The sequence below is a fragment of the Salvelinus fontinalis genome, chromosome 13, assembly GCF_029448725.1.
Source record: "Salvelinus fontinalis isolate EN_2023a chromosome 13, ASM2944872v1, whole genome shotgun sequence".
In the NCBI taxonomy this organism is placed as follows: Eukaryota; Metazoa; Chordata; class Actinopteri; order Salmoniformes; family Salmonidae; genus Salvelinus; species Salvelinus fontinalis.
In genome coordinates, this window is record NC_074677.1 from 36,899,018 (window position 1) to 36,923,514 (window position 24,497).

At 40.4% G+C, this 24,497-nt stretch overlaps 1 protein-coding gene across 3 annotated transcripts in view; it reads right to left on the reverse strand.

Moving 5' to 3' along the window:
• LOC129868591 (teneurin-1-like) overlaps positions 1 to 24,497 on the reverse strand; it is a 180,426-nt gene that overhangs the window by 59,535 nt on the left and 96,394 nt on the right. For 2 of the 3 annotated variants that reach the window (XM_055942708.1, XM_055942706.1), the window contains exons 5-8: positions 20,194 to 20,432; positions 8,570 to 8,719; positions 5,208 to 5,416; positions 2,786 to 2,999 (exon numbers count right to left, since the gene is read on the reverse strand). In XM_055942708.1, coding sequence (XP_055798683.1) covers positions 2,786 to 2,999; positions 5,208 to 5,416; positions 8,570 to 8,719; positions 20,194 to 20,432 — 812 coding nt within the window. The remainder of the gene's footprint in view (positions 1 to 2,785; positions 3,000 to 5,207; positions 5,417 to 8,569; positions 8,720 to 20,193; positions 20,433 to 24,497) is intronic. The other variant, XM_055942709.1, reaches the window with a different exon arrangement.

Genomic DNA, 24,497 nt, shown 5'->3' on the forward strand with positions numbered 1-24,497 from the left:
CATTCCAAAACACTATATATCAATTTTCAAAAATGTTTGTAAATGAGCATTTATTGTTTAAAGAAATTATTAAAAAGATTGGTGTGTTTTTTCACTATCTAATTATGGCATGGGGTTGTTTAATGACAGAAATGTATTTGTTTAAAATCACTTGATGGTTTAATTTCAGAGAGAAAAATAATCAAGTTTTTTGCTATACAGTGCATTTGGAAAGTATTCAGACCCCTTGACTTTTTCCACATTATGTTACGTTACAGCCTTATTCTAAAACGAATGAAATTATTTTTTCCCTCCTCATCAATCTACACACAACACCCCATAATGACAAAGCAAAAACAGGTTTTGAGAAATGTTTGCCAATTTATCACAAATAAAAAAAACTGAAATATCACATTTTCTTAAGTATTCAGACCCTTTAATAAGGACTTTGTTGACGTACCTTTGGCAGCGATTACAGCCTTGAGTCTTCTTGGGTATGATGCTACAAACTTGGCACACCTGTAGTTAGGGATTCTCCCATTCTTCTCTGCAGATCCTCTCAAGCTCTGTCAGGTTGGATGGGGAGCGTCGGTGTACAGCTATTTTCAGGTCTCTCCAGATATGTTCGTTCGGGTTCAAGTCTGGGCTCTGGCTGGGCCACTCAAGGACATTCAGAGACTTGTCCCGAAGCCACTCCTGCATTGTCTTGGATGTGTGCTTAGGGTCCTTGTCCTGTTGGAAGGTGAACCTTCGCCCCAGTCTGAGGTCCTGAGCGTTCTGGAGCAGGTTTTTATCAAGGATCTCTCTGTACTTTGCTCCGTTCATATTTCCCTCGATCCTGACTAGTCTCCCAGTCCCTGCCGCTGAAAAACATCCCCACAGCATGATGCTGCCACCACCATGCTTCACCGTAGGGATGGTGCAAGGTTTCCTCCAGACGTGACGCTTGGCATTCAGGCCAAAGAGTTCAATCTTGGTTTCATCAGATCAGAGCATCTTGTTTCTCATGGTCCGAGAGTCCTTTAGGTACCTTTTGGCAAACTCCAAGCCTGCTGTCATGTGGTTTTTACTGAGGAGTGGCTTCCGTCTGGCCACTCTACCATAAAGGCCTGATTGGTATAGTGCTGCAGAGATGGTTGTCCTTCTGGAAGGTTCTCTCATGTCCAAAGAGGAACTCTGGAGCTCTGTCAGAGTAACCATCGGGTTCTTGGTCACCTCCCTGACCAAGGCCCTTCTCCCCCGATTGCTCAGTTTGGTCGGGCGGCCAGCCCTAGGAAGAGTCTTGGTGGTTCCAAACTTCTTCCATTTAAGAATGATGGAGGCCACTGGGTTCTTGGGGACCTTCAATGCTGCAGACATTTTTTGGTACCCTTCCCCAGATCTGTGCCTCGACACATTCCTGTCTCGGAGCTTTACGGACAATTCCTTCAACCTCATGGCTTGGTTTTTGCTCTGACATGCACTGCCAACTTTGGGATCTATATAGACAGGTGTGTGCCTTTCAAAATCATGTCCAATCAATTGAATTTACCACAGGTGGACAATCAAGTTGTAGAAACATCTCATGGCTGATCAATGGAAACAGGATACACCTGAGCTCAATTTCAAGTCTCATAGTAAAGGGTCTGAATACTTATAAGGTATTTCTGTTTTTTATTTTTGAAAATTAGCAAAAAAGCCTAAAAACCTGGTTTCACTTTGTCATTATGGGGTATTGTGTGTAGATCGATGAGAAAAATAAATAATTTAATCAATTTTAGAATAAGGCTGTAACGTAACAAAATGTTTAAAAAAACAAGAGGTCTGAATACCTTCCAAATGCACTGTATATCCTATAAATGCTATATTTAAATGCTCTATATCCGCCTCACTCTCAAAGAAATACAACCCTGTAAGTAGTACTGCTAGGTTTCACACAGTCAAATGTAACAAATAACTATGCTTTTTATAAAGAAATTGACAAATTATAAATTTGTGACAAAATTAACTCAATAAATAATATGAAATATGTATGTAAAGTATTTACATGTTAGTAATTTAGCAGATGCTCTTATGCAGAGTAACTTACAGTAAGTGCATTCATCTTAAGAAGGCTATGGGGGGATTAACCACATATCACAGTCGTATATACAGGATACAAAAACATTCCTTTGAAGCTAAACAATAGATATCTTGCGTTTTGCAAAGAAAATACTTTTCAAAGACCTCTAAAATTGATGAATAAAACATTTGAGAACACAAAAAATGTACACACACATGAAGGTACCCATAAGCAATCATTTCTGATGAAAAAACACAAATGTGAAATATTGGTGGATATAGCGTTTGGAAAAAAACTCTTCAGATATTCTACATAATTATGAAGAAAATGGAAACTGACGTTTCCAGAAATACACTGCAGTACCATTCTTGAACTGCCTTTCTGACAACAATGCATTTTAAAAGACAGAGCAAAAGCATTTTCAGGAGAGGTTGGTGAGAGAGAGCATTAGGAGGAATGCATTGTCTCGTCTCTCAGCAGAGGCTTACAGACGGTTGACAAAAGGTCAATCAATTAAGGATGACAGACTGCAGCTCCTTGCAATGAGCAACATAACGCAACCATTTTGATGTTAAAATGGCAGCTTGTTTCGCAAACATTTTTCCTGGAAATAATGTCACATGCACTGTATTTTTCGGTACATCTGCAGTAATTATAAGACTTCATTACTGCTCCCAAACATGATTGCATGGCGATGCAATTTTCATTAGTGTCTGACAATGTGGAGCACCTATTCTACTTTTTACATAACGAGAAGCCAATTACCGATGGCAGTGCTCAGAACAAAAACTTGTTCCATTTTCTTTCCGTCGTTGTAGAAAGCCAGGTACCAGGTTCCAGCGTCCATGTACTCTATGAAGCCCGTCTCCTGGAGGGAGGAGAGGATCAAGTTTCTGGGAGACGCGTTGGAATCCTCCGCCACCGTCTGAACCTCCTGTTTGATCAGCTGCTTCCCGTCCAGGAGCTTGACAAAGTCAAACTGCAGGAGGAAGAGAAAACATCAGATTAAATATGTAGCCATGGTTTGAGAGTCAAAAACTGGGACATCACAAGTTCCTGGTTGGGCATACTGACGTGCCCTGACTGACAGGGTGTATGAGGGTTCCTCCAACATCACAGCACACATACCTATCTCTGGAAACGGGCCAAAACCAGAAATCATAATGTGCTGTATCGTATCCTGTCATCCATCTTAAAATAACTTGAACTTAACCATATGCAAAATCTCCCGAGCCACCTTTTGACTTTGCCCTTAATGAGCGTAATAAAGAGACAGGCCCCCATGCTGTATTACCAGATGAGTAGGATATGACAGTAGCCTGGAGCGGGACACAGTGCCTTAGCTGCGCCAGAGTCACTCATGTTCGTGTGTGCTCTTAGAGATAAGCAGGGGCCAGGGCTGGTATTACACTGCAGTCGGCTGGTGACTGCATGCAGCAAAGCCTTTACGCCTGCTGGGCTCAGAGGGAGGTCTGTCTTCACTCCTCCACCCGTCCTAAATAATAAACCCAGGGCTTGGTGAGGCCAGGTCCGTAACTCCAATGACATGCCCCCAGGCCTCAGAATCACTCTATGACTCAGGTTCTCTTATGAGAGACAAATGCTCCCCTACGGAACAAAAGTAAAACGATGTTTGTAATTCAGTAGAACCGCTGGGGCACCATAGCCATCGGGCCCCTGCATTTCAACTCATCAGTGACGCAAAGCAGCAGAAGAAGAGGCAGAAGAGGCGATCGCAGTCCCTCCATTATTCACTTTCAGCTGGGGATCGGCAAATGATGTCACACTGAAGCGGAAATGGCCAATAGTGACAAAATCTCCTTGAAAGAAAAGTCTAAACTGTGCGTGCCGCCAAGGGGACTGACTCAGATTAATAACTAAAAACATCCTATTAGGATTCATCATGCGGAAGCCTGCTGGGTTTGCTGAGGCCGCTGAAACAGCCTTGTGACAGACGAGTCGCTTGTGTGGCGGTCTCGCCGTGACCCTGAGTGCTCAGCCCCATGACCTGCTGGGTATTCTATCAGCAGATGTAATGAGGGATGGTCCGAGGCAACATATGTGTGACTGCGTGCAGGGGCAAAAAACTGAACTGGGATCAGCCGAATCAGCCGACCTGGCTGACAGAGACATCTAATGATGGTGTGGGATTAGCCAGCCCCACTGAGACAGGACTTTGTGTTTATTATGGATCCCCATTTGCTGTTGCCAAGTCAAAGGGTGGCTACTTTGAAGAATCTCAAATATAAAATATATTTTGATTTGTTTAACACTTTTTTGGGTACTACATGATTCCATGTGTTATTTCATAGTTTTGATGTCTTCACTATTATTCTATAATGTTAAAATAGTCAAAATAAAGAAAACCCCTGGAATGAGTAGGTGTGTCCAAACGTTTGACTGGTACTGTGTGTGTGATTACTACTATTACTATAATGATTATGAGCATCCTTACAGAACAAAAAGGACATCTGGGTTTGAAAGGAAACTTTCAATTAGCATTAATTCATTGTCTGTATCCATGCACCTACATATGCAAATGAGTATACAAATGAGCCATAAATAAGGAGTTTTTAATTGAATTACGACAGATCCCAATTTCTTGAATGATTGGAACTGTTAATCTTAGGTAATATCTTTGGTAACACGCAGTGATTGGGGAGTTTAGGCATTTTACTGACATCACATTAGTTCCACTAGATATTTCCTTAATTGCATTCATTCCATAACAATAAACTACATACATTGAAGCTCATTATGAATTTGACAAAAGTACTGGTACTGTATGTAGCCAACAGTACTGTAGCTAATTCACTGATTGGTGAAGTGATCAAACTTGACATAGAGGCACAGCATCTGCCTGGTCCAGCGTTTTATCGTGGGTTTCCATGTGGATGAAGAGTGAGACGGAAGGATGACAGAGGGATGGAGGAAAGGTAGTTGTGCGTAGGGACTGGGGTGCACTCATTAGCATCGAGGTTGGTGTGTATCTGTGCATGTGTGGGTGTGTATCTGTGCATGTGTGTAGATGAACCAGGTGTTAATTTAGTTATTTGTGTGTGTATTGGGGGGTTTCAGTCATTGCGTATGTAGGAGTGGGAATACATAATAGTCTACAGTATGGCTGTTTTTCATGGGAGTGGGTGTAGTGCTCTTGTGTGTATGAGGTAGGTAGGGGGTACAGTACCTGTGTGTGTGTAGGGGGGATGTTCCTCCGTCCATAGATACCCAAGAGGGCGTCCCGTGCCAGGGAGACGTTGAACTTGACATACTCTGGGTGGTGGATGGTGATGTGGAAACGCCAGAACAGACCTGGGGGAATGACCTGCATCACCTGGGTACCAATGTCCACCTCCCCTCGGTCTATCGCTTTCCCCCTCTGGAATAGCTCCTTATCTATATGGTGTAAACACACACACACACACACGCACACACGCACACACACACACACACACACACACACACACACACACACACACACACACACACACACACACACACACACACACACACACACACACACACACACACACACACACACACACACACACACACACACACACACACACACACACACACACACACACACACACACACACACACACACACACACACACACACACACACACACACACACACACACACACACACACAGAGAGAGAATTTGCACCAAATGAAAATAAATGCACAAATGGGTATAAACACAAATGAGAACAACGTTCGTTGCTGCACCTAGATATTGGCTCTCCCTCTGCCTCTATCAGATAATGAGAGAAAATACAGGCAGACTTTAATCCGTTTCATTTCATTGCCTCGACTAATAAATCCTCCTCGGTCCTTTTAGGAAACGTTCTATCCTCATTGTCAGATGAAACCCTGCATCTGTTCAAACTGGTGCTACACAACTGTGAACAGAAAGGAAAAACAACCGTATCTAATATGGTGTTATACTATGGTGAGGAAGGAGAAGACCAGCGAGCTACCGGATGCTTGAGCAAACACCTCCCACATCCAGGTGTGATCTAATTACTCTGTGCTGGTAACCCCTGGTGTCTGCTCTCTGGCAGGTACGCCAACACACCAGGGTGTCACATTATTGATTCTCTCTCTCCTGGCGGGTAACATGAGATCAGTTCAGCTCTACTGTACACATTAAGCTACGCTCTTAGAAAAAAGGTGCTATCTAGAACCTTAAAGAGTTATTCGGCTGTCCCCATAGGAGAACCCTTGAAGAACCCTTTTGGTTTCAGGTAGAACTCTTTTGAGTTCCATGCAGAGGGTTCTACATGTAACCAAAAAGGGTTGTACCTGGAATCAAAAAGGGTTGTACCTGGAACCAAAAAGGGTTCCCCATGGGGACAGCTGAAGAACCCTTTGGGAACCCTTTGTTCTAAGTGTGTAATTCTATCTGTTTGGTGTTTCTCTTATCTTCACATTACTCAATGTACAGAGCTCTGGAAACCACATGTTTTTAAATGTGTTTTTACTTGATTTAAATGTGTTTTTTTAAAACCATCTAAATACACATACATGTCTAGACATCGATGACATGGATTGGTCACACATTAGTCTCGACAACCTTGTGAAAAAGATTGGTTTGGTTATCATAGAAACGGAGACCATTTTTTGTCAAGAAAACACCACCAGACTGGAGCAGGTGGACAAGGTAATGGCAGTGTTACTTTGTGCTACCAGAAATCATTTACTAACTCAATCACTGTGTATAGCTGCTGTGTTACGCTGTTTAGGAGAGGTGGTGTTTGGTCTGTGCCACTGCCACCACAGAACTCATTACAGGGTAATGAAGGCCTATCTAGCTGGTGCCTCTCCTGCAGGCCATCTCACCTGTCAGTTAAACTGGGTTCAGAGGGTGGGGGGGTGGTAAATTAGAAAAGCGCTTCAAAATAGTCTGGCATACAAGCAAATTAATTCTCATAGCCTAAGGGTTACCCTGATAAAACAATTATTCCAGTAATCTATTTACAATGAAATGAAACCGTCTTTTCAATTAGTTATAATTTTCCCTCACAATTGGACAGCTGAATAGAACAAGATTTTAATAGTTGGGTCTGTCAGTTGATTGAGACTATTCTATTCCCTTTCATCCATCAGATCTATGCTGATAATAATATTTTTTATTTTATTTAACCTTTATTTAACTAGGCAAGCCAGTTAAGAACAAATTCTTATTTACAATGACGGCCCACCAAAAAGCAAAAGGCCTCCTGAGGGGACGGGGGGTGGGATATAAATAAAAAAAAGTTAAATAAAAATACAAATCTGATTGCTATTCTAAAGAAAATTTACATACTTAGACCAAATACAGAGGCTCAGTTATAGGGACTGGGCCAACACATCATATGGGAAGGTCCAATAAAAAAAAGTCTGAAGCTCTAAAATTCCCAGAACTACAAGTGAGAAATGCCAATGAAAGATAAGTACGATAAAAAATACACATAATAATTCTGTAATTCTGTATACTAAGGTAAAGGCCTAAAGTGGATAAATTGCCACGTCGTTCTAATTTGTTTCGTAGAACAGGGAGGTTCAGAAGTGGAACTTGCTGGAGGACCTCTGGTCTGAAAGAGTTAAGGATGACGCTGTGGGCTGTAGCCTGCTAGGGGATTAATCCACACTCTCTTACTTTAATTAACTGCACATGAAGCTCCTCATGATTACTTCATAGTCAATGCATGCTAATGTAACCCAGCACAGCTGCGCTACATTGTACTAGCCACAGAGTGTACACAGCCTTATATACTGTCTCAATCTAGCAGTCCTACCTGTATTTTCCTATTCCTCCCCTTTGAGGAGAAAGGATGGATGTGTCAGAGGGCTATGATATGGGAATATTGAAACTCAGACACCAAGCTTTTACTGAGATCCATTATGTGCTTATGCAGGGGCAATCCAATATTTTCATAAATGATTTGATTTTAATCTACTCTTCAACATTGCCCTAGTTGCAGAGAACATTTTCTGGTTCACGTGCTTATAGAAATGGAATTGAATTATGTGGAATGGAACTGAATTATTTCACTCATTGCTGCAATGGAATTGTACGTCTGCGGTATTTGGGACCCCAGGGTTGGTCTGGTGTTATTGGAATAATGCTATATCTCTATCTCGATGATTCTATGAGTTTATTTTTTATTTTTCGGAAGTGGGAAATGTATATAATCAGATATTTATCGTGGAGGCAATGCCCTGTGAACACATGAGGCGTTTTAACTCGAGGATGACCTGTGAACACATGAGGCGTTTTAACTCGAGGCTGCCCTGTGCGTCACCCACCCACCTTCCTACTGGCTCTTTTATCTGACCCGCAATAAACATCGCACAAGAAGGAAATCATTCTCCCTACCGAAACATATTGCATCCAACACGCTGGTTATGAAACAACAGGTTTCTTATTTAAACACAGAGGAAGACAAATAGGAGGAGAGAGAGCATGATTCGCCCCTTGCTCTAGCTTTTGTTGTGTGGTCTGACAATGTGAATCAAAACCTGGAGGCTTCATAACATCAATCTTTGCCCACCACCACTTACCTTTGTTGGTGTTGTTGAGGCCGGGCAGACCGAAGGGCGTGAAGGTTATGTCTATGCTCTCTGAGTCTCTGTCCAGTTTGCTGAGTCCATTCTCATAGAGCTGCCCATCTGCTGGCTGCAGGTGCCAGGTCAGCCCAAACAAGTGCACTGCTGTAGGGGAGAGCCATGTTTTAGCATGGGGCGGGAGGATTAGTGCTAGAAAGAGAAACTCAGGACATTAATCATTCAAAACCTAAGAGTAAGACATCTGATTAAACCTGTCTGCAGCAAACAGTAACTAACTACAGTGTGGATGTGCTACAGGGTTCCTGCACTTTGGCTGTATATTACAATTGTAGTTATTTGACAGAGGACTAGTCATTAGTGCTAGGAGAGAGACACACTAACATACTGTTTGTAAGACAGCCTGCTGCTCCTATGATTATTACAAAACCGTAAAGCAATTTTTCTCCTGTCATTCATGACAACTTCGCTGACATTTCATCTACTACATTCCAATGTAATTAAACAAATAAAAATGTATACTTTTTTTTACTAGATATAAGAGTGGTAGGTTACAATATGAGGTTCATGAAATCTATTTAATGGAATATTGATAAGTAGCTGTCTAATCTCCAAAGAAAGGGAGGATAAAGTATGTGACTTTCTAAGTAATGGATTAAAGAAAACCAATATGGTCAAAATTAAATATTTATTTAACGTGAGACTACGGAATGGAATTAATTGCGAAAGATTCTGAAAATCGAATTCCACCGCCACAATGTTTGGCTCCTCGTTTCCAAGAGGGGGCATGCGTCAAAACAGAGATTCCTTACGTTATGTAGTTCCTTTCCCAGTAATCCAGAGAGCATTTCTAAGAATGGCAGAGCCAGTAACCCACTGGCAGGATACACATTCAAATCTATTATGGAAAATATTTTCTGAGATAATTTGGAAGCTATTTAAATATTTAAAAAAGATCCAGAAAATCGTGTACTTGACAAACACATCACACCTCATGGTTTCTCAATCTGCAATAGGCTAATCACTGCATTACGATCCACAACAACACAACGCCCCATAACAAAGTAGGAGTGGTTAAACAAAGGTGAACAAAGGCGAAACACAGACAGAGATATGCACTAACTAATTTCAGAGGAAAACACAAACACGTAACAACCAAAAGGAGGGAGGAGAGCGGGATAAGCAGCAGTTAACTACTTTGTATACCACCTGACTCATGAGCCTTAACCAATCCCAAACCCAGCAGGACTCCTCTGCACTGATTAGACATGGTGGAGACAGACATTGTATTTGAGAAAGGTGCTGCCCTGCATAACAGCCGTCCCCTCACTAGTGCAGCATTTAGATACTCAGATCAATGTAATTCACCCCTGATCACTTCAAAGTGTTCTCTTTTTCATCTGTCTTTAAAGCGCAGCTAGGGCAGTCATATTGGGGGAAGGTCTTAAAGAATGCCTGTTGAAATGTTATTTGGTTTTTGCAGACAGCTGAGTGGGAAAGCCTAATTAGACTGAAAGTAGTTCACGCGAATTTGCATCTGTTTTACATAGTCAGTGGAGGAATAATTGATGCTATCTGCTTTTAAAATGTATAATGCATATTCTGATTATGCCGTTTAGAGGGAAGAATTAGATTAAACCCTTGTCCTCTACTTGGGTAGACCCGAGAAACAGACAGCTGTAAAGTTGTAATGAAATTGAGAGAGAAACATATCGCCTCAATAACAGATAAGAGTTTTGTTTGGGGTTTACCAATAATGAGGAAGAGAACATTTGATTAGATGTTCTCTCTAAATAAGAAAGAGTGAGAATGTTTGGCTCAGGAGGCAACTGCAGTGTCCTCCTTATTAAGCCACATTGAACTATTGTCTTGTAACTTGTTAATTAATTCAGGTCAAACTGTATAATCACATTATGATCATCTTGTTGCTAATAAAAATAAATAATAATCCCCAGACAATTGTTTTTGCTCTACAGGAAAATAAATGGAAATCAGAATTATGAATCAACCAAGTTCACCCTGTATTCTCAACAACATGATCCAAAACGATTAGGTCTGGAGTAAAACATGCACATTTTAGAGCTCAAGTCAGTATTCCCCACGAAGACATGATAGTATGAGATGTGCCCTTTAATGGACCACAAACCTAAATAGCTACTTGCACCTTCAGGCCTTTACGCCACACATTTATAATGAGTCTAATTCCAATTTAGAGGCATAAAGTAAATTACGTTTCATCCATAGCTGTTATCATTTGACAGGCAACCAGCAAAAAAAATGGCTGTTTGACCCTTGTATTTGTTTTGCACCTTTTCTATGCACACTCACAGGACTCTACACACTCACAGGACTCTACACACTCACGCACACTGACACTCCAACACACACACAAAAGCATACACGCACACGCACAAGCATGCACACGAGCACACGTCATTTGCTCACACACACACACACACACACACACACACACACACACACACACACACACACACACACACACACACACACACACACACACACACACACACACACACACACACACACACACACACACACATCATACACGCTGTTGCTACTCTGTTTATCATATATTCTGATGCCTAGGCGCCATACCCCTATACATATCTACCTTTATTGATCCAGTAACCCTCGCACATTGTAAATATGGTATTGGAACTGACCTTGTTAAGCTTACTTACTTTCTTGTGTTCTTCTTACGTCTTATTTCTATTTCTCGTGTGTTTTTGTTCTACCTTATGTCATTTTTAGTGCTACATTGTTACGGATTACTGCATTGTTGGGTTTAGGGCTCGCAAGAATGGCATTTTAATGTACTTGTGCATGTGACATTAAAACTTGAAATGGAAACCAATAGGGCTCTATCTCTATCTGTGCAGAGCACATGCCAGTCCGTTGGTTGCGCCTGCTGATCTGTCCTGTACGGAGATTGCGTGCCTCCGGTATCCAAACATACATGGCTTGAGAGATGCGGTCACCGGTCGAGTGTTGCTAGCTACCTCGTTTAAATATCAACAGTACTGCCACAGCAGCATACCATTGAATGAATACTTAACACTTGATATAGCCTACATCATCAATATTCGGTCTTGTTGGCTAAGCGCAGCAGAGAGAGGCAGAAAGACAGAGTAAAAGACATCGAGCTAGCTAACTAGAGATTTACATCAAACCTCAACATCAATGATTGGCTGATAGCACACCCTCTTTTCCCGATGTCAATCATGTCTTTAGGAGGCACTGTAACTAGCTTGCTTACAATTTGTGATGATGAGTGAGCGTGTTGTTGCAGAAACAAATAGGCCTACACACACACACACACACAAAAAGAAGAAACAGTTGTACATTTTGAGCACCTGCCCCCTGAAAGGCCCTCCAGGCAATGCTGTAAACTAGTCAGTGAATGTGCCCAGAAATAACTAAATCACAACACATGAACTGAGTGTTTGGAGGGCAAAATTAGGTTATGTTCCATAGTTGACCTACAACACTAGGCCCCCACCTAGTTAAAGTAGCTACAAATCAGGGCTTTATCCATGTGATAGTGAGATTACTGGGGGCATCAGTTTGCATTACTATGTATTGGTGCCCTGCAGAGTTCTGTGGGAAGACTTTTGGGAGGGGTAATGAAGAGCAAGCGCTGGATTGGATTCTCAGCAGGTGGCTGGATGTGTAGGATCCAACACCACTCTTGTTTCCACAGATCGGGAATCCAAGGAGGATTTTCCTAAATGCAGTTCAGTTCACAGACTGAAAGCATTGCACCACATGGAACTGGCTGCCTCCCACATCATATTAGCTCGCACGTTAATAGTAGGACTACTAGTCGTGGTACTACTGAGATGTTGCAGTAGTAATAGTTCAAGCTGGGTAAAGTAACTTACAATTACATATTTGGTACTACAGTAGTAATTTCTAGTACTAACTAGCTTTACAACAACTACCATCTTACAAATTATCAATCAATTAATTAATATTAATGATACAGAAATACTGTTGTGATGGCACAGTGTCTTCAGAAAGTATTCACACCCCTTGACTTTCTCCATGTTTTGTTGTGTTACAGCCTGAATTTAAAATTGATTTACATTTAAATGTTGTGTCACTGACCTATACACAATACCCCATAATGTCAAAGTGGAATTATATTCTTAGCAATCTTTACAAATTAAATTTTTTTAAATGAAAAGCTGAAATGTCTTGAGTCAATAAGTATTCAACCCTATTGTTATGGCAAGCATAAATAAGTTCAGGAGTAAAAATGTGTTTAACAAGTCACATAATAAGTTGCATGGACTCACTATGTGTGCAAAAATAGTGTTTAACATGATTTTTGAATGACTACCCCATCTCTGTACCCCACACATACAATTATCTGTAATTGTTGTAATCAGTTGAGCATCACATTTCAAGCAGAGATTCAACCACAGAGACCAGGTAGGTTTTCCGATGGTTCAAAAAAAAGAAGGGCACCTATTGGTAAAAAATCCCAGCAGACATTGAATATCCCTTTAAGCATGGTGAAGTTATTAATTACACTTTGGATGGTGTATCAATACACCCAGTCACTACAAAGATACAGGCACCCTTGTCCTGAATACAAACATTATGTTTGGGGAAAATCCAACACAACACATCACTAAGTACCACTCTTTATATTTTCAAGCATGGTGGTGGCTGCATCATGTTATTGGTATGCTTGTCATCGGCAAGGACTAGGGAGTTTTTTAGGATAAAAAGAAACGGAATACAGCTAAGCACAGGCAAAATCCTAGAGGAAAACTTGGTCCAGTCTGCTTTCTAACAGACACTGGGAGACAAATTCACCTTCCAGCAGGACACTTTCCTAAAACACAAGGCCAAATAAACACTGGATATGCTTACCAAGACAACACTGAATGTTTCTGAGTGGCTTAGTTACAGATATAAAAAAAAAATATTTTACCTTTATTTAACTAGGTCAGTTAAGAACAAATTCTTATTTTCAATGACGGCCTAGGAACAGTGGGTTAACTGCCTTGTTCAGGGACAGAACGACAGTTTTGACTTAAATCAGCTTGAAAAGCTATGGCAAGACTAGAAAATGGCTGTCTAGCAATGATCAACAATCAACTGACAGATTGTGACTAATCTTTTAAAGAATAATGGGAAAATATTGTACAATCCTGGTGTGCAAAGCTCTTGGAGACTGACCCAGAAAGACTCACAGCTGTAATCACTGCCAAATTTGATTCTAACATGTATTGACTTTGGGAGTTGAATACTTATCTAAATCAATATTTATTAGTGTTTTATTTTCCGTAATTTTTATATTTTGTATTTTGTGTAGATTGTTAACAAAAAATTACAATTAATTCAATTTTAATAACACTTTGTAACACAACAAAGTGTGGAAAAAGTCAAGGGGTGTGAATACTTTCTGAAGGCACCAGAAGCGAAAATTGTTCTGCCCCCATAATTTAAACGATGGAATATTGCAATAGAGTTGCATTAAAGATATGGGACACAGTCACCTACTGTAACACTAGCAGCAAGTCATCTGAAAGTAAAGGCCTGCTTAGTCAGGTGAGACCTCACATTGGCACAGTGGCACCAGAGGACAAAACATGAAAGGTAAGTCATACTTGGCTCTTTGTCAAAATGGCTGCCAGTATGCAGACGGGTGACACTTTGTACTGTTAAAAAGGTGTTCTCTAAGGGACTGAAAAAGAGCCAATCAGCTCTTTAAGAATAGAAGAGGCACTAGAGAAAGAGAGACAGAGAGAGAGTAAGAGAGAGATGGCGGGCATTGTGGCAAAAACACACTATCATGGCAGATTGATTATTATGTTGATCATTACTAGAGCATGTTTCAGTATGACACATAGCCTCTGCCTACCTTACGCTCTCTATTGTTGGCCAATAACAGGAAGAGGTTCATTAACCATGGTTGAGTATGGGGAAAAGATACTTCCTAATACCAGTGCTTTTGGTATTACTCCCACAGCTACTATGCTCAAAGTCCATTCTGAGCTTCAGGAGAGGTGCCAGTTCCAGTAAAGACTGGCACTTGATCTAAACTTCCCTGTACTGGGTGAAATAATTCACTGCCTGCCCCCTGCACCCCAGCCTCCGCTCTCTTCAAAAAGGGCATTGTTTGGTTTATAGAGCCACGACCAGCATACTAATGAGAGACTGAAGAGAAAATGGATCGATCAATACGATCACAATGAGGCATGAAAGGTCTGCTACCTTCAAGGCAAGTCGCCTGGAATCATAAATTCCTTGGCTGCCCGGTTCCCTTTCACAGAGACTCTGACTCGGACACTTTGACATTACTCAGTCTTATTGATCCTAACACTTTTCCGTCTGTTAAACCAATACCACAGCTGACAGGTATCCTTTACAGTGCCCTAATGAACTGAAAAAATCTAAACATTTAATTTTCTCCAAGGAATATTGTTCTCCTCTCTGAGTCACAGCCTTTCAATAAACATTGGAGAGAGATATCTAAACTTCATTAAGGCTTTTCTTTTACTCAATACCAAAAAACTCCTCAAAAGGTAGAGGATTTTTATTGCTTAGAAGTTATTGCACTAATAAACATAATTGGAAAAGTAATTAATTGGCAGTCATTTTGCAGGTGAAGTGTTGCAGTTGAAAGAACCGCTGTGGGACTACTCAATCACAGAGATGGAGGAGGAGAGAGGAAGGGGTGAAGGAGGTGGTGGAGGTGGCAGGGGAGACATTGATCCTTCCTGTGTTGACAGCGTTCTGACTTTGAAAACAGGCAAATGTAACTTCCTGTTCAGCTTATATCACCTCTGGGTATGTGGGTGACATTTTGGAGCATTTTAATTAGCACCAGGTTGTCCCCTTAGTGAATGAAGAGTGTTTCTGAGGAGAATGGAGTAGTTGGTACTTACTCCCAGTCGAAGTCAGACAGTGTGGCTTACCGTGCTATATCAGCAGTATGCCTGCATGTTCTTCTATTTCTGCCTCTCCATAACATTTTCATCATTCATTCATCGCCCTGGGGCTTGTGCGCCTCCTCTAAGTATGACACAATGACATGTCACCGTTGTCTTTGAGGCATTCCTCTTCTTGTGTTGTGTGGAGTCAAAATAGCTGTATGGTGGGGGGTCTACAAAGTGTCAAACGCAGATTGTCCTTACATCTTAACCTTTCACTGGCCCCACCACCTCCTGGAGTTTCAAGGATGCTCTACACAAACAGCAATGCATTCTCATCAGAAAAGTTTGTTTAGTTATTTGAAAGAGAACTTCCGCAAGTGGAGAATAAAATGGAACGTGCCCTTCCCATGCGCCAGTGTGTTTCCTTTGTTGTTGTGCTAGAATTGGAACACATCACAACGATTTGCAAATCAGTTACACAGTATGATACATTCTACTTCTGATATGGCTAAATGTGCATACATGTGCTTTTGATGGAGTCTTATGAAGACAAATACTGTCCATTGAAAACATGTTTGAAGAGATGGATGCACGCACAGCAAATCGCTGCAATGCAAATGTTACAACTGGCTGCTCCAGCCAGCCCCTGAGGTCCTGCTGCAACTACAGCAAAATGCCATGGTAATGTCTATTCTGGGGTCCAGACTAGCATGAACCAAAACAGATAGAGTAAATACAGTAGATAAATAAATAGCAGGGTTGATCACACCAATGGTGACATCAAGCAAAGCCATAAAGGCCTGTGTCAAGGCACAGAGAGAGCCTTGACACAAATCTGTGATTTGTGATGACTGGTACCTTCCATGTTCATTGAGATTTGTGATGTGTCACCCCCGAGGAGAGACTTGTGTGTAATAGATTTTCCACCTTTGTTATTTATTTGACATTTTTATTTACAAAACCAACATTATTTGTGATGACAGTACATCTGTTCATTTACGATTTGGACTGAGTGCCTAATAACTAGAGGGAATGAACATTTAGCTGCTTAGCTGCAGCTAATTTCAAAGCTGTTTGCAACTGTATTTCAAACTCAGGAATGTCATCAGCATTTTATTCATGTAGCCTACTACCGTAGCCACATAGATTTTTTGGTCAATTCAAAATTGGTAATGTAGCATTTATAGTAGACAAATGAATAATAAAGCAGAGAGCTGTTAAGATGCAGTCAACGTTTGTTAGACAGCGGAGGATTTACAATCCCTATCCCTCGCCTGCACACAACGGAATGATGGCTACCTTTGAAATGGCCTTATTAAAGGGGTGTTCATGCACGGTCATGCAGTTTAGTAAATTGCAGGTCTGAGGATCAAAATTGGAGGTCTAAAGTCTTCCATCTTGCTCTGTGTTGCATTTCCTAAGATCTTTATCGATCTAGTGTTGGAAGCTTAAGGGCATCATCTCAATTAGGAAAAACACACAGACGTCTCTGGGTCAGAGCCATCCACAGCCATGGCACATGAAGGTTACAATGCTCTCATATTAATATCAGTCAGTCCTAGAGACAACACTATGCCAGACTGAAAGACAATGCCTTAGACATCATACTCATGGCTACGGACCTTAAACAATCAATCTGTTGTTCCTCTCTGAACACTAGGTTTATTGATAATCTTAGTGAAAATAGTAGGCAATATGACCTCATTGATATCTGAATCTAAAATGGATACTGATGAAAACAAGGTTGCAACAAAGTAACACTTTCTCTTAATGAAATACTATCAATATGTATCTATAATTGACATTATAGAGGCCATATAGATTAACTACCAGTGTAATATCATATGTACAGTATCATATGTACAGCAACTACATCGTACTTAATGTACACTAGTAAGTCCATGTAGTTATGGAGTAGGCCTACTTACATTACCACTTTGGTATGGATCTGTTTTTGTATTTTCTTCTTCTAGGAAACAGTGGGAAGTATAAATAACTATCTCTACTGGAGTGCCTACCTGCTACATGACATCCTTTCATACTGTAGAATAAAGGCTGGACAATAGCTACCTAATGTAAAGTGTTATGCAACAGTCACCCTATCCTTTTCTGTATGTCTCTTGTCCAAATACTGTTGTTTACAGTTATAAAGGACAAGAACACAACCAATATGACAGTTACAATACCAAAGTTACATGATGATACAAATCCAACGACCAGTACATGTTCAATGTGTTTAAAAACCGTGGAAATAATTACCATCAGATAGAAGTTAAGGAATGTTTGCTTCCTGTATCTTACAGACTCACAAACAACTTTTGGATGGATTTTCAACTAAACTATCCATTCATCCTAGTGCATGAAATAAAATAAGAATGACACTGGGAAATAGTTGGAGAATGAGACAATAAAGAAAGTAAATACAAGTGGAAATCTAGAGCGATTTCAGTGCCAACAGTATCTGTATATGGATTCAATATTTTTGAATTTGTATGAAGATATTGAATTTAAATTATATATTTTTGCATTTGTAATGGTCAAATTGAATCACATGTTCTAAAATTCAATTTCAATTTAATTTAATATTAAAATTATATATTTATATACTCATTGTCAATATGGTAGATATTGCATTCATTGTCTTTGTTTACAAATTACAATTTCAAGTTTACCAAAGTTTCATATATTCAACTTCTCAGAAGTATTCAGATTCAGTTTTCAAATGTGGTTCTCTAAATTCAGATTCAAAACCAGAGACGACATCCAGGTACTTTGCCAGCAAGGAATGGTAGACGAAAACAGATAGATTCAAAACCAGAGACAACATCCAGGTACTTTGCCAGCAAGGAATGGTAGAAGAAAACAGATAGATTCAAAACCAGAGACGACATCCAGGTACTTTGCCAGCAAGGAATGGTAGAAGAAAACAGATAGATTCAAAACCAGAGACAACATCCAGGTACTTTGCCAGCAAGGAATGGTAGACGAAAACAGATAGATTCAAATAATCTCCATGTTAATCAGGTTTCTGCCAGTTTCTGAAACCAATGTGGCATGTAGAATTCATTTTCTTCCTATGAATTTTTGCGTTTGAATCGTTTGGGCTCTAAGCTATTATGACCCCGTTCCTGAAAGCTAAGACCCTCTGGAACATTAGACACATTAGAAGGGAGTGTGACAAAAAACACAATTTGGCCCCCATAAGAATATAGTTGAATAGCCCTGTCATAGCCCTTCCAAGGATAGCTTTTCCACTCCCTATTTAATCTTTCTCTTATGACTGACTGGGTTTAAACCTGATCTACTGCATGTTACAAGACTGTATTAGAGCCCACTTAGCTGAAGCCTATAGGGATGAGTTCGGGTAGCTAACACAAGTCTTCAAGTCTCCAGCAAGGTTACTCATCAAAAGAGCGTGGACCTTAGTTCTATTTCACCCCCTTTTGACCTCATACATGCGACCTTGCCTGAGACCTGAAGACGTGTTAGTTTGACTGATCGGGTTCTAACCCAGGCCTCCAGTGCACTAGACAATGTCACTTTTCAGGTCTCTGACAAGTTACTCATCATGTAAGCGTGTTCCCCGAACCACCTGTGTTACACTTCACCCAACTTTGACCTCCTCCTCGAGACCCATCCAAGTAACAGAACTTAGGCTTTAGCTCAGAAGCTAACAAAGTCTTAACCCAGTCAGTTACCCTTATAATGAGTACCCTTGCAGGAGGCTTGAAACTAATACATGTCTAACACAAACCAACACATGTCAAACTAACACGTCTTCAGGTCTCCTGTGCGTCCTGTGAGCATCATAGACGGGAACAGAAGCACGACCATGTTCCAGAGTGTCTTAGCTTTTGGGAATGGGGTCATAATAGCTCAAACGGTTCAAACGCTAGAGCCAAATTCATGAGAAGAAAATGAATTCAACATGCCACATTGGCTTCAGAAACCTCCAGAAACCTGATTAACACAAAGGGCATTTGATTCTATCTGTTCTCTCGGCTCCCGAGTGGCGCAGCGGTCTAAGGCCCTGCATCTCAGTGCAAGAGGCGTCCCTGGTTTGAATCCAGGCTGCATCACATCTGGCTGTGTTTGGAAGTCCCGTAGGGCATCGCACAATTGGCCCAGCGTCGTTCAGGTTTGGCCGGGGTAGGTCGTCATTGTAAATAAGAAGTTGTTCTTAACTGACTTGCCTAGTTAAATTTAAAAAATACTATCTTCTACCATTCCTTGCTGTAAAAGTACCAGGATGTCTCTGGTTTTGAATCTGAATTTAGAGATCTGAATTTTAAAACTGAATCTGAATGCATCTGAGAAGTTAAATATATGAAACTTTGGTCAACTTTAAATTATAGTTTGTAAACTTGATACACAGACAATTAATGCAATATGCACCATATTTAAACTGAATAAATAAATGTTGAATTTGAGTATTCACTTAAATTTACATTTCATTTAAAAACTGAATGCAATATTAATTTAATTCAGTTTCAAATTATGAAATACAAGTTCAATTTACTAATTCAAATATTACATTTGTGCATTACACATTAAAAAATATTAAATTCAAAATCTAAAATACATATTCAAAAATATTGAATTCAAATATAGTTTCTGTTGGCACTGAAATCCCTCCACATGGAAATGTTATGCTTTTTTACTTTACTGAATTGTTAAATAAATATAGATAGGGAGAAATACCCAACTTACCAATGACGTATGTGAGCAAAAGAGCGAGGGTTACGGTGATAGCGGTGGCGCTTAAGGCAGTGCATTTCCAGTTGCAGCACTTGTAGGGCTTGTTGAAGGTGAACATGGGTCTGGAGAAGGTGCTCCTGGGTAGGGGCCGTGGGGGTGGGGAGTATACTGTGTTAGATGTCAGAGGGTAGTTCTGACTGGCAGCGCTGAACAGGGCAGAGGAGCCTGAGCCATGTTTAAACAGGAAATGCCTGCAACACACCAACAGAAGAGGTTGACATTAATGAGAATATATACAACATAGCACATTACCATACATTACTATTTCATTGTTAAACACTTATGTGTGAACATTTACACCTTTGTGCACCAATAAAAAATGGTGTAGATATGACATGAATAAATATGCATAGATTAATACCCTTTCCATCTGCATAGTACTTAAATAGAATACAAAACAGAATATACTTCTGTTAGTTACTTGTGTACTTCTAAGTTATTGGTAAACTGCTAGAAATGCACATCATTAAAATCAAATCTCAAAATGCAATCCCATTTCCCTTCCTGGCCAAATGATATACATCCTAAATCTAATTAATGAATGCTCCCAACAGGCAAACTGGCTTAATATGTACACTCCTGAGAGAGAGAGAGAGAGAGAGAGAGAGAGAGAGAGAGAGAGAGAGAGAGAGAGAGAGAGAGAGAGAGAGAGAGAGAGAGAGAGAGAGAGAGAGAGAGAGAGAGAGAGAGAGAGAGAGAGAGAGAGGGAGAGGGAGAGGGAGAGGGCGAGAGAGAGAGGGATAGGGAGAGAGAGAGAGAGGGATAGAGAGAGAGAGAGAGAGAGATAGAGAGAGAGAGAGAGAGAGAGAGGGAGAGGGAGAGGGAGAGGGAAAGATAGAGAGAGAGAGAGGGAGGGAGAAAGAGAGAGAGAGAGAGAGAGAGGGAGAAAGAGAGAGAGAGAGCGAGGGAGAGGTAAAAGGGGAGGGAGAGGGAGAGAGAGAGGGAGAGGGAGAGAGAGAGGGAGAGTCTAAGACATTTATTATTAAATTCTTACAGCTGACAGTGATGCTGAATGCTGTGCTTACATTGATTTATGCTAATGCTGAAGGGTGGCCAATTCCTCTTCACTGTGAACTTGACCTTGGAACCACTGCCTTTATCTAACAAGCTGTAGGCGGCAGTGTACAGGGAGGGAATAGACCGACCAGCGGAACAGAAGAACACAAGGGGGGAAAATAACCCTCATTGCTCAGGTCCTTAATTAGAAAAGGTTTTAATACCATTAGCCGCTATCTTTAATGTGCCCAATTAAAGATGGGAGAGTACAAAGGTCAGTTTTATAGAAGATTATATCACAGGGCTTAATTGCTGGGCCAATTTTCGTAGACAGCGTAATTAAGTTTAAGTATGGTTCACAAAGGGATAAAGTTATCTGAGACATGTTTGTTTTTGTTGTCCAAGCCACTGCAAACACAGCATCCTGTGGTGTTGGGTAATCCTCCTCACGGTCTGCAGAAACACTCATGAAAACTGACTGAAGTGTATCGTTCAGTCATGGACAGCAGACATCCAGTTTGGATCAGAACAGCACTGAGCTCAAGACTGTCTGGGATAGTGAGTCACTGTTCTGTTGTAGTGCTGTAGCTGACACTTGAAAAATGCATTATTAAGAGCAAAAAAACAGTCAATAGAGGACCAATCAATTCCTGTCTTTGTGTAATTGAAAGAAATTAGGAGGAATATGCTTGTGGTCTTGAATATGGTCATTATGCTGATGTGACAGAAATCTGGAATTGCATTGATGTTGTGTCAGTGCCATATCATCAGTGTCTTTGTGTTCTCAACAGTGCATCGACTCGGCTGATGTCATTTAGACAAAAGAAATTAACTGCTTTCATCTCATACTTTTTGTTGCTTTGAGGAAGGTGCTCAGGAGGAGGAACTATGAAATTGGATCATTAAAATACTTGTTTCCCCCCCAAGACTCCTGTAATGATGATCTGAGGATCACTCTTGATCACTGATCTTTACAATTGATTACTTTTCTTCTGTTGTCTTTTCTATTGATGAGGTAGTATCTTATGTTAAACCGCCATTTTGTGAAGGTACAGTATCCCTCTATGTGCGTTGGCCAGATGTCATAGGGAGCGTTTCTTCATAATATCAATCTGAAGGTGTTTGTGGAGGTGGGTGATCCAGAGCACCTCATTTCTAGTCATTTCAGCAGTCTGAAAAACACACGCTACAGTATACAGTGTTAATTGGAAGGCAGCTATGCATAATTGGTAACGTCTGCCGGTGAGAATTGACAACACAGAAATCTGAAATCAACAAAAATATGATAAATATTCAGTATTTTGGTTTATTTGGGCGAAGGCAAGAGCAAAGTGTTACAACTATGTCAACACCACATCACACAGCCTGTACAGCAAATGTGCAGTAATACCAGTTGTTACAATTTTCTAAATGTAAAGACAAAATATCAAACGTGGTGGTGTTATTGATATCTGGCCATCACATCAAACTTTTAATCTCATTACAATTGACAATGGTGAGATAAACAAGGCCAAGAGGAGGTATTGGATAGCAATCTGCTGATCTACATGAATGCTGGCATTGTATTAGGTTGAATATCGACCACAGGTTAATCAACAAGGTTCATTTAGGTGAGAACAGAAAGTCAGCACATAGCCACATCAGGCATGGTGACTTTCTCATCTTCTATGCAGAGTGGGTGACCTCTACATAAGTTTGGGGCCTAAATGAGCACAGTCAATGAGATCTACCATAAGGGAGGGAGGATTTACCTACTCCATCAAATTTAAGATGTTCAAGTACCACTACCCCTCCTGCAAACCTAATTGTGTTCATTTGTCATTATTGTCACTGTTGTACATTACATACACCTATGAGACGTTATGGATGTTTTGAACACAAAGCGTGGGGGAGAAAACATGCCTAAGGTAGGCCCTTGTTTTCTAGTCTCTTACTAACACCCTCTCATGCCAATTGAGTAATGGCTTCCTTGAGGAGGTATTATCAACCATGGAGCTCCTGCATCCATTCATTTGATTGCTTCAGTCCACTGAATCTACCCACAATGGCTGGGAAACTCAATTAAAGGAGAAGCTTTCTTTTTTTTACAACCAAATATATTGTTTTATGTAAATAACATGTTACACCTTTTTGGTGATTTCATTTGTTTTTGGAAAACATACCCCGAACATCAAATCCTTTAACTTGTGAATTCAGATAGCTTCTTTGATGTAGTGTTCTCCCTACTGATGCTGCTACCCCATGCTTCATTCTTTTCTCAAGACGACATGTCAACTTATTTTAGTCAACAAAAAGAAGTTGTTTACCTCTGATAGGATTGCTTATTTTCAATTTACAAGACATTTATGAAGCACCAAGCACTGTTGGGTTTACCAAACAAATGGGAAATAGAAAAATAGGCCAGCGACTCATTTCACATTTCACAGACAACCCTTTAAATAAAAAACAATCTCAAAAAGCAGACAGCATAATTGTCAATCTTGACAAAGGCTCTCAACTTCATATGATTAATTTACTTTTCCATAGTTTTCCTGTCATAGTGGTCTCTCTTTGCATGTTAAACCCCTTTCCTCCATACAAAGCCAAACAAAGCTTGTCATTAATAACAAGCGGGAAATTCTTTGATTGGTTTTGTGTTCCACATCAAATGAAGAGGGGAAGATTTACCTGGTTGCTTGTGGTGTACAGTAATTGAATTTGCCATTTTCTAAGCATGAAAATGAAAGAAGCATATAGAGAGCTCAACTCATTTTAAGTTAATAATAGAGTTTTTCAACCTCTGAACTACCCACAATGACTTTCTCCATTACAGTAAATCTAATGGATTGAAATGTTGTATTTCTGTATTTTCACCTTTGATCTGACAGCTGTTGGCAGCCATCGTTTCTTCCTATCAATTAAGAGTGTAGCCAGAGAGGAAGAGGCGAAGCGAGAGGTTTTACTCAGCTCAAGAAAATAAGGCCACGAAGTGAGGAATTTTTGTATGGAGGTCAATGAGAGGGTCGAATTTGGTCATCAAAATGTAATTGCTAACTGCTACGTGAGGCTTATTTGATCAAATAGAAGTTTCATAATGGTTAGGTTGTTACGAATCCACTGATATAAGTGCGTATGTAGAATTTAGTCAACGACTTTATATCAGCGTTGTGCCTGTGGTCATAGAGATAGATAGAAGACTCATCATGGATATAGCTCGTTTTAGCCCTGGACATTACCAATGAGGGCTTCCACCATTTTAAAGTAGTCAATTGGGTGGTAAT